Source organism: Hippocampus comes, unplaced genomic scaffold (assembly GCF_001891065.2).
Source record: "Hippocampus comes isolate QL1 unplaced genomic scaffold, H_comes_QL1_v1.1 scaffold343, whole genome shotgun sequence".
NCBI classification, from domain to species: domain Eukaryota; kingdom Metazoa; phylum Chordata; class Actinopteri; order Syngnathiformes; family Syngnathidae; genus Hippocampus; species Hippocampus comes.
Window position 1 is genome coordinate 537,074 of NW_017805280.1, and position 10,717 is coordinate 547,790.

A 10,717-nucleotide genomic window follows, 5' to 3' on the forward strand; every position below is an offset into this window, starting at 1 on the left:
AAGGTCTTGTTATGTTTGCACCTTAGAGCTTTGCTTTCTATTGACCATCACAGACATCAGCGCCCATAGGAGAACACATCTTCCTTTCACGAATGTAAAGGAACATTTCCAACACACCTCCACCCCCCACGAGCAAATCGCTAGCGGCTTGCACTCTGAATCACACCACCATCAAGAATTGCTGCCCATGCCTGACCACATCTGAATTACGGGGCCTAAAATTGGAGTGCATCCACTGACGGGCTGGAGAGACGGATGGTGGTGAGTGTGTTTCATATAATTTGCTGTCGTGCTGTCAAATGGCAGCGAATATTATCGTGTACCTGCTATGTGCCAGGTTGAGTGTCCCTGTGCCAGCTTTCATTCAGCCTGCTTCTGTTTTTTTCTTCACCCCGTGCGTGTTTTTCTTGCCTTCTCAGCTCTACTGGTGAATCATGGGAGTTGGGGAGAGAGTGAGCTAATACTCTGGTCTGATTCAATGATGGGGGGGTTGGGAGGGTTGATACATAAGAGAAGGGAGGAGAGAGGGCAATTGGGGAGGGAGTCGGTGGGTGAAATGAAAGGGTGGAGGGAGGAGAGGTAAGTATAAAAGACTTGCGCTGAGGAATTAGGAAATATTGCTCAGGAAAAATAGACTGACTGATATTACCAACACTTCTCACTTCAACCTTAACTGAAGGTGAGTACATGATGGAATCCAATTTCTTTTTTAATTGAGTAACACTGACGTGTGGCGTTTTTGTTGCTGTTCTGGCATTTATGTGTTTGTTTTTATTTTCTTTGTTGTACAAAGGAAAATTAAGTACATATTTTAAATACTACATTTTTGATACACGCTTTGCAATAGTGCGAAATATTGACCTGAATATTCTCACCTCACACAAAGTGGTCTTTCTCGTGCAAGCAACTTTTTGTCCATGGAGGTGTTCACATTCTACCTGCAAGGGGGCTCGTGGACCATCAACACGCCTGGGAAGAATTAAATGACTATTCCATTCTGCCGACGCTGTTGTCAGCAATTCCACACACACACACACACACACGGCTTCTTTTGAACTTTGGCCTGCAGACTCGCTGCCTCTGTGCCCGCTGCTGTGGGTTTTTAAGTGGGGCCAACATACGCCTGAGGCCTTGGTGTTATAAACATCCTGAGAGTGTGTAAGCATGTGTCAGAGTGTCCCGTGGGTGGCTGGGTGTGCTCACCGGAGAATGAAAGCATCTATTGACGGTGAAAAAGGGGAGGCAGCGGGAAGTGAATCCTACCCAAATCCCACAAGCAGAAAGGGGGGGGGGGGTGTGGAGGTGATGAAAGCTCCTCTGCAGAGCAGGCGTGCAAAGACTGCACGTGTGCACGCGAGTCAATGTGAAAAAGTGTTCAGAGCAACAGGTAATTCTGTTGCTGCAGGCGCTGCACATTCTCCAGTGGATCTTTGACGCTTGCGCATGTGCCAATCCTGCGCCTGCGTGCATGCACGCTGCTTTATAGCAGTCGTCTATTCCTCCTCCTGCGTTAAACACCGAGTGCTCTTTTATGGCTCTTCCTCCCAAATAGAAATTTGAACGGCAGAGCCCTTCTTGTGGATTGGCTCTGCCTTTTGAGGGTTTTCAGACTGGTTTTATAAATACAACTTAAGTTATATTTGTCACGTTTAGACATTTATACTGCGTGGGAAAGAAGTTTATATATGATCCACTGCCATATTTATATATCAGGCTCTTAATTATTTTATGCAGGCACATATGTTAGAGGAACTCTCTCAGGTCATATCAAGTCAACTACAGCTTGTGGTTGAGGAGAGAAAAAAAACATGTCAATAAGCTCTTTATATTAGATTCTTACCAATGGCAAAGATATGGAGCCCATCAATAATTTTTTTCTTATGTTCCAGGTAACGACAGAGACCCAAAGATGAAGAGCCTTCTTCAATTCCTTGCACTCTGTGCTGTGCTCTCACTGTGTGTCTCCCTCGGCAGAGGAAGAGCTACCCGGTCAAATTCAGGTGCGCTACCCTACGGGGGTCCCCTTCCCCGCGACTGTGTATCCATTTGTGACGATTAACCTTCTTCCATGTGTTTCCCCGTAGACTCCAATGAAAGCACAGAATCCAGTGAAGGTAAATCAAGATTCAGTCTGTCCCGTTCCCTAAAATCAAGGCTCCAAGGCCCCGCCTTAAGTTCGCGTTCCAAATCAGTCAGGCGAAATAAAACTCAAGAGTTACTTGAAATGATCAGTGGGCCGTTGTCTGGCTTGCGCCAAGTGGGTGTTTTTGTGAACTGAAAAACGTTGTGGTTTCAGATGTGTTTGTGGCCCCGAGGCGAGCCAACTCCTTCATCACGCCACAGAGACACGCCGTATACAACCTTCCCCGAGGAAACGGCTACAACAATTACTTTTTGAGGTAAAATGCGCATCCATGCACGTTTCTGCATCTTCCAAGGCGAACGCTTACACGACACAAAATAAGATCAAAGGCCATAATTTGAGAAATGCCAAAACGGACCATTCTTTCTCCTCTCCAAACTCAGTCGGCGGGTCAAGTCTCCAGCAGAGAGACGTGCTGAGACCTGCGAGGATTACTCTCCCTGCCGCTTCTTCGCCTATCGCAACGGCTACCAGGTGGCCTACCGGAGATACTTTGGGACCGCCACTCCACAGAGGAGACCATCTGCAGCTCGTCGATATTAAATATCCGCATATATGCTTGCAACGGACACACTTCACCAACGGGGACGTATTATGGCAGTCTACGACTTAAGTTATAACGGTGGCCTCTTCTGGATGTGATTGTTTTTTTCCAAAAATGATCAACCTACATGACAACCCCTCATTATTAACATACATATTCATGCTCCGTCATTTGTATCAGCACGGGATAACTGTTTTATCCAACGATCACATCTTCCAATCATTTATAAGCTATGTATGTTTTGTTTTCTCCCTATATGTTAACCATTTGCCCCTCGAACCACACTTTGTTATGATTCACCCGCAGCTCTGCTGTCAGTGTGAAAATAAAAAATATTTTATTTTGGGTTTGTCTTCCTGCTCTTGTTGCCTTTTCGTTGGGAGTGTTTGCAAAGCACGGCAGATGTTCAAATCTTCTTTATGGAGGCTGTTTGCAATGAATCGGGGGATTCCACGCACCTTATAAAAAGCCAGAGCTTTACTGCCGCAGGCTATTGCTCGAACGCACTGCCACACGGCAGATTTTAAAGCCTAAAAAGCTTTAATGATTTCGTATGCTGTGCTCCCGCATGCCCACAAATGACCCAATCAACATGTCCCAAAATGGAACTGAGAGTCCGTTGAAGTCATTCACCAAAATACGGCCGAGGCCCAAAATTGACCCAGACGGTGAAATTACATCCCACGCGATTCCAGCTTGAGATTTTTTTGAACGATTATACAGTAAATAGTCATGGTAGTAATACTAGAAAATAGTAATACAGTGTACGTCACGTTGCAGCTCAGTATCAACATGAACAATAATGGACTTCTTGCTACAGGCATCTCTTATCTTTTATTGTTTGGCCAAATCATGTGTTATTATAAGTTACAAAATGAAACAATCGTGCAAGAAATTGGGTTTTACACATGTCCGATTCCCCTTATGTACAGTATGGCACGTGACAGGGTGTAGAGTCCGCCTGATATCGCCAGGCTGCTCTCGGGCATCACCACACTGACACGTTGTCATACTCGACATTGAAATTCGACACAAATCCTGCAGCAAAGTTTCATTCTAACTCTGCAACAATCTCACAAGAATAACAATCACTCAAAAGAAGCAGAAATAAGATAGATATTGTTTTTTACAAAAACTAATATCAGTAGGTGAGCCAGTTTGATTTCACATCAGCTTGAATTTAGATCAGCTTTTGAAAGGCTTTTAAGAGTTAATGTGAGAGTTAATCTTTTTTCTACTTGGAGTTTTTATGTGTGTGTGTGTGTGTGTGTGTGTGTGTGTGTGTGATACATGATTCCCTAACCAATCATATCGAGAGAGCCACGTCTATAAATCTGAGTTGGTATATACATTTGCAGAGAGAAGAACAACAGAGCCGTTGCGATCTCCAAGCCCCGTCGTTGCCTGACACTCAAGATGAAGACTTTGGCCATCCTGCTTTTTGCCTCTCTGGCTGTTGCCTGTCTGTCTTCAGGTAAGAAATCCAAACAAATATTGCCTTGCTGTTCAATTATATAGCTGAGGAAAGTCTTATGATTGATATTATTGAAACATTTTTGTTTAAAAAAATTAAAAAAAATCTGCATTGATTCAAGGCCAAGCATATCACTATCATGATCCTTTGTTTTGTTTTTTTTAATCTCTTGCTCCCTACTTGGTTTCTTATTTATTTTTTGACTTGCCTGACTTTTGTTCTCATCTCATATTTTGCAGACTCCATGGATTCCAACGGTGACGACCGAGATGATGACCGTCATGACCGCGATGACCACCGCCGCAACTACAACGACCGCTACAACGACAACGGCCGCAACGGCGACCGCCGACACAACGGCCGTTACAACAACGACCGCCACGACAACGGCGACCGCTACAACGGCGACCGCTCCAACGGTGACCGCAACGGCGACCGCTACGACGACCGCTACAACGGCGACCGCTCCAACGGCGACCGCTCCGACAACGGTGACCGCTACAACAACAATGGCGACCGCTACAACAATCAGCGCCATCCGGGTAAGGTCACGAGTTCACATTTTAGCACCTCAGCTACTTAATGACATATTTGTGTCTACGAATCTAACATTGTGCTCACGGTGTTTTCTCGGCAAATGACAACAGATAACATTTTGTTTTATGACCCCATAAAATGAACATAACGATACTGTTCTCCTTTAATTAATGTATGCTACTATGATTTAGTTTGTTTGATCAGTCGGGTCGGATGTCTTGGTCATTTTTTACCAAGTAGACAAAGAAGTAAAGTTGTGTTTCAATGTGCTTGGTGTGCCGCAGTGTTTGTGGATAGGTCACAGGCCGCTGCAGTGGTGCCGCCCAGGAGAGCAACTGTCGAGCTGTCCTTGACCCAGGTGGAGAGGTATGGTACTTGCGAGCCACCGACCAACATTGGTGGTGGAGAAAAGTCACACATAATCACCTCCAGTAGCTTTTATGAATGTCTTTGGTCGATACTATGTGGACTAGCATATCTCTTCCATGTCTTCAATCAGCTTGAGAGAAGTCTGCGAGTCCAACGTGGCTTGCGACCACATGATGGACACCGATGGAGTCGTCGCTGCTTACAACGCCTACTACGGACCCGTTCCTTTTTAGACGCCAAATCACAACAGTCGACTCCTTGTCATGGCATAAATGGCTTGATGTTGCATTTTATTATCACCTGCCTCTTTCAAGTTAACCCCCTTTTCTATCTAAATAACACGAGAAAACAATTCCAAAAGTGTTTTGACCAAAAAAATGTGAGAGCAGTGCTGGAGGAGTAGCACCGATATATGAATTTAATTTTCAATTCTGTACAGACCGGCCGGCCCATTTGTCTCTATGATTCGATCACCTCTTTCAGCCTGTAGAGTAGTGTGATGAATAAGTAAAAATAATGAAAATAAATGTGTGTGTTGTGTCATTATTCCTCATGTGATAAAGTTTACATATTATAGAAATATACGTATGTGGATGCCAATGTAACTTCACATTATTTATATTATTTTTATCAAATATTACCCCCCCCCAATTCCGATCGCCTTCCAAATGGAAGACGTGCTGTAATTTTATGGCTTACAGTACAGTTTAAAGTGATTTACATTCATTGATATAGCCTAACCTTCAGTTGGACTATGTAGTTTGATATTCCTGTGTAAAGTCTTACCGTAACACTTACAGTATACAGTATCATGCGATATAGTCATCCATCTTATCTCAGGCTGGGTGGGATCACACCCTGGACTGGTCAGCAGACAATCGCAGGGCCCATATAGACAAACAGCCATTCACACTCACGTTCACTCCGGTGAGCAGTTTAGAGTCTTTGATGAACCTTCCATGCATGGTTTTTGGCATGGAGGTGCAAGCTGGCGTAAGTGCAGGAGAACATGCAAACTCCACACATGAGGGCCTAACCACGAGGCCACAATGTGGTCCCATTGCATATAACTGTATTGCTTGCCGTATATAACTTTGCTTTCATTTGCTTATGGAATAATCTGCAGCCACAAGATGTCAACAATGAGATATTTCCATTTCGACATATGTTTGGCTTAGTTTACCAATCCCAAATATCTCATAGTCTGCAGGAATCTCCCAATTGCTGGAGTGAGAAGGCTTCTTGAAAACTCAGTTTTCTGACACCCTGAAGACAGCAAAATCCTAATCCAGTCTATAGACGAAGCAATCCAGTAAATATCTTTTTTTAAAGTGGGCTGGTGGTGTAGGAACACCTTTGACCATTAGCCTACGCCAGTTTATCACCAACGTGTGCTTAATTTTTGTTTATTAGTGTCATTGGATATATGTAGGTCAGCAGGTTTTCTGCGAACCAAAACTGGTTCGTGGCAATAAAAAATAATATTGTAGTTTTATGTATGTATTTATACAAACAGTAGAAGACGGTGAAATGTCGCCCTCTGCTGAGTACTTTTTTTCACGTTCCTCAATCCATGGAGCATTTTGTAGGGGTAAAAATTGTTCTTTTATCCGTTGAAAGAAAATGTACATTTTGGTACAGGCTGTTTGCCAGTGTTAAAATAATAAAGCAATTTTGAAAGAAATATGAAATACACTCTTTATTTGCTTGAGTGGGACACGTCATGGTAAAAGAATAATCTTGTTGAATTCAACATCAAGATCAAAACGACAATATAGTTTAATTTACGCCAAAAGAGAGTCGGCGTTTATTTTATTTTATTTTATTTTATTTTTAGTGTATTAATAACGCGATGTTTATTTTCTCAGACACAACGCTTTGGTTCCCACCGCTGTCTTGACGTCATATGATCGACTTCCGGTCTTGCTCGCGGCTGAGAGTGCTAACATGGCGAGCTAAAATGGTTGTGTTCCATTCAGTCACGAGGGCTCTAAGTTTCTTTTATGTGGCTTGAGCAAAATACCGCGTTTGAACCTTGATACACGAAGTCGTCTGTGTAGGGCAAAACTGCTACTACTAGTTTTCTTCTTTCTAAGGTAAATTCTGTGCATTCTCTGTTGTTGAAGCTAACGCGGCCCTAGCTAGAAGTGCAGGCTAATATTAGCTCTTAGGCTAATTCCCAGCATCGTATGAGTGCGATGAGTTTTTAAATTAAAACAGCCTGCATATGCTCTGTTTCCGATTAATTTTAGCGCATTGTGCTTCACAGATCGTGCTAAAATGTTCACTCGTCGGTTGATCGCGAAGTTTGTGAAACAGTACACTTCAATGTGTACAATCTTAATGCTCTGTCTATTACTATATTAATTTGTGAATGTACCTCCATGGGATTTGTGATCTAGTGCTGTAGGAAACATATGTGGTTTAAGTGCATATAGATGGAAGCTAGTAGTTTCATATGTCACCCCTGACGGATTTCAATGCCTCCTAAGGTAAAAGGAGCACAGCATCACAATGGGGCGACGTTCAACTTCCTCCACCAAGAGTGGGAAATTCATGAACCCCACGGATCAGGCCAGTAAGTACTTCCCAGCAGAATCTATTTTTGTAAATAAACCAGCTGTTTGTTGTGACTAGATTATCATAATAATGAACACGTACCACTCCCCCCTCCTCCCTTTTTTCCACAAACAGGAAAAGAAGCCAGGAAAAGGGAGTTAAAAAAGGTAATATTATATTTATTGTATTTTTAAATCATTTGGAAGGCAATTCTCTTACCATATGCCCGTCTTATTATTCATTTTATTTGTAGAATAAAAAGCAGAGAATGATGGTGAGAGCAGCGGTGCTTAAGATGAAGGACCCCAGACAGATAATCAGAGACATGGAGAAATTGGATGAGATGGGTGAGAGACTTTTTTTGTACTATTAATATTGCTTAGCTCTTGTCTCGTGTGGTTCTTTATGGTTCTTGCACATTCACTGTGGTCTAACTCCAAAACTCATTCGAAACTTAAGGTGTTATTTGATCTCTGCAATAGAGTTCAACCCAGTCCAGCAGCCCTTGCTGAATGAGAAAGTGCTGAGGGACAAGCGGAAGAAGCTACGGGAGACATTTGAACGCATTGTTCGTCTGTATGAGCGGGAGAATCCTGAAACCTACAAGGATCTGCGCAAATTGGAACTAGAATATGAGAGTAAACGGGGACAGCTGGCACTCTATTTTGATTCAGTCAAGGTTTGTATATTTATTTTATTTTTTTACCTTTGAATGAGATGATGCTTTACCTCTACTTGGTCAAACATGCAATGAGCAGCATGTTTTATTTTCTAGTTGTCAAACTTCATAGGAGTGACATTAAAAGTGTCAATTAAGGCCATGTTATGTTTTTGTTTACAGCAACACTGTTAATGTTTTCTTTCCTTTCAGAATGCAGAATCTGTGGAGGTTGACAGTATTCCTTTACCAGATATGCCACACGCACCATCCAATATCCACATTCAGGACATCCCTCTCCCAGGGGCTCAGCCTCCTTCAATCCTGAAGAAGGGCTCCTTTTTTGGGTAGGCTCTAATCTTTAATCTTTGATTTGGTAATCTTGTACATAACCACTGAATTTGTCCAGAAACCCACATTTTCTTGAGAAAAAAAAAGATTGATTAAGAATTAAAAACTTGCTTATGGACATCGGCACCCTGAACCAACTGATCAAGATTGTTGAAATGCCACCATTCATTGATGTGTGTCCCACAGTAAAGCACCTTTACCGCCTGGCCTAATGTTGCCAACATTGCCCCCTGTGCCACGTTTACCCCCTGGGAGGAAACCCCCCGGGCCTCCACCTGGGCCCCCACCACCACAAGTTTTGGCACTGTATGGTATTCCTTCACGGCGGCCTTACGGCACTGAATTTGGTAAGACATAACTCATCACTTTGTCTTCATAAATGGCTTTTTTTAAAAACATTTTGGGTAATGGATGTTTAGTTTGTTTTACTAACTAGAATGTTCTTTTTAATTTTTTGTTTTTCTGCCTGAATAGAACCCTCAATTCCTGGCTTAGAGAAGGAGTCAGCAGACTTGGGAAGAAATCAGGACAGTGGCAGTGGGAGCGACAGGGATGATTTGGACGATGATGACAGTGACTCTGAGGAAGACAGTGACGATGAGAGGGATGAAGATGGCGACTCGAGAAAGGGAGACAGACATGAGAAGAGAGCTGAGGATAAAGGTGAAAGGCTGTTGAGAGTTTCCATTTTTTTAGTTGATTGTAACTGCTTGATTAGATATACAGTAATCCCTCGTTTTTCACAGCTAATGGGGACCGGAAAAACATGGTAATGGTAGCAATATGATATTCATCTTGTCATCTTATTAGTTGAAATAGGTTTACGATTTCTTTATTATTATTAATTTTTTTTTTTTTTCAGCCAATGGTCTTTTTTTGTGAGGAAAACAACTCTTACCTTGCTGCAGTATTTTGGGAAAACCCGCGACTCAGTGAGGCTGTGAAGCACCAAGTGGCGAGGGATTCCTGTATGCCATTAAATGTAAAGTCTACCAATAACGGTTGTCAGTTCTGCTGGAGTTATCAAAACGAAATTCACTTTGCCTGAAATAATTAAGTCTTGTAGAATATTTCTTTTTCTGGGTGATTTGCAACGGTTTGTAGTAAGTTTGTGCCCTGATACTAAAATGTTATATTGACTTTCTACTGAAAATTAGGTCGCAGTGTACGCTTTGCAGACATGCCTTCAGATGCATCCCATGATGGAACGAAAAAGAAAAAGAAGTCTGGGAAGAAGACCAAGGCCATCACGCCTCTGCAGGCGATGATGTTAAGGATGGCAGGTTTGTATATTGAACACGTGCGGATGTTCTTTCCTCAGCCTTAGTTAGCTCTGTAAATAATGTGACCTGGAGATATTCTCTCCTTTCAGGTCAGTCTATTCCTGAAGAGGACGAAGAAGAAGTCGAGGAAGAGTACAGCGATGAATCGGATAGTTCTGACGACGCTGAAGACAAGGAGTCAGCGGGGGACCCGTCCCAACTGATTGCCAGTCAGCATCTCCCCCCTCCAAGTGGGCCGGTGGGACAGCCCCCACCCTTGCAGGGTCCACTTATGACTGGGCCTCCACCGATGGGTCCTCCACCAGCTCCACCGATGAGGCCTCCCGGGCCACCCTCTGGTCCACCTCCTGGCCCTCCACCAGGTCAGATTAGGATCCCGTTACTTTTCGTCTCTGCTTGTCTGCCCCGGACCCACTGCAGTCAACAGAGCAAACGCGAACCAATGTCCTATCATTACTCTTAATTAGTAGAGAGAACCAAATCTTGAGTAAATGCATCTTTCACCATGTATCAACAGCTGTGCCTTAGCACAAACATTATCCAGAACGTAAAAAATACACTGCAACGCTTTGCTATTTAGCTTTTGCTTGAAATCTTGTCCTAGCTCATTAGCAATCATAATTTTTATTGACATGCCTCTTGTTTTCAGGTGCTCCTCCATTCTTAAGGCCATTGGGTATTCCTGGCATGAGGGGTCCGATACCTCGACTTCTACCGCCTGGCCCGCCACCGGGTCGTCCACCTGGCCCACCACCTGGTCCCCCCCCTGGTCTTCCTCCAGGCCCCCCACCCCGCCGCC

At 43.4% G+C, this 10,717-nt stretch overlaps 2 protein-coding genes and 1 long non-coding RNA gene across 6 annotated transcripts in view; all 3 read left to right on the plus strand.

The window, feature by feature from the left end:
* Nucleotides 1–558: 558 nt before the first annotated feature.
* mgp (matrix Gla protein) lies at nucleotides 559–3,033 on the plus strand. Its single transcript, XM_019870905.1, has 5 exons — nucleotides 559–679; nucleotides 1,890–2,000; nucleotides 2,085–2,114; nucleotides 2,297–2,399; nucleotides 2,527–3,033. Exons 2-5 carry the CDS (start codon nucleotides 1,910–1,912, stop codon nucleotides 2,684–2,686), a joined length of 384 nt encoding a protein of 127 aa, XP_019726464.1. The 5' UTR covers nucleotides 559–679; nucleotides 1,890–1,909; the 3' UTR covers nucleotides 2,687–3,033.
* A 989-nt stretch (nucleotides 3,034–4,022) lies between these two features.
* Nucleotides 4,023–10,717, plus strand: part of bglap (bone gamma-carboxyglutamate (gla) protein) — a 22,542-nt gene continuing 15,847 nt past the window's right edge. The window contains exons 1-5 of one of the 4 annotated variants that reach the window (XM_019871025.1): nucleotides 4,023–4,161; nucleotides 4,401–4,575; nucleotides 4,615–4,703; nucleotides 4,983–5,064; nucleotides 5,198–5,591. In XM_019871025.1, coding sequence (XP_019726584.1) covers nucleotides 4,104–4,161; nucleotides 4,401–4,575; nucleotides 4,615–4,703; nucleotides 4,983–5,064; nucleotides 5,198–5,300 — 507 coding nt within the window. In that variant the 5' untranslated portion in view covers nucleotides 4,023–4,103 and the 3' untranslated portion in view covers nucleotides 5,301–5,591. Of the gene's footprint in view, nucleotides 4,162–4,400; nucleotides 4,704–4,982; nucleotides 5,065–5,197; nucleotides 5,592–10,717 lie in introns of those variants that run through there. The other 3 variants (XM_019871024.1, XM_019871023.1, XM_019871021.1) reach the window with 3 other exon arrangements.
* Nucleotides 6,965–7,646, plus strand: LOC109516459 (uncharacterized). Its single transcript, XR_002168341.1, has 2 exons — nucleotides 6,965–7,163; nucleotides 7,560–7,646. It is a non-coding gene; the product is annotated as an uncharacterized LOC109516459 (long non-coding RNA).

What these genes read in the sequence shown, in the direction of transcription:
- mgp (XM_019870905.1), top strand. Translation starts at nt 1,910, where the DNA reads ATGAAGAGCCTTCTTCAATTCCTTGCACTCTGTGCTGTGCTCTCACTG. An exon ending in AAGCACAGAATCCAGTGAAG is followed by an intron (nt 2,115 to 2,296) that starts GTAAATCAAGAT and finishes TTGTGGTTTCAG; the next exon opens with ATGTGTTTGTGGCCCCGAGG. An exon ending in TACAACAATTACTTTTTGAG is followed by an intron (nt 2,400 to 2,526) that starts GTAAAATGCGCA and finishes CTCCAAACTCAG; the next exon opens with TCGGCGGGTCAAGTCTCCAG.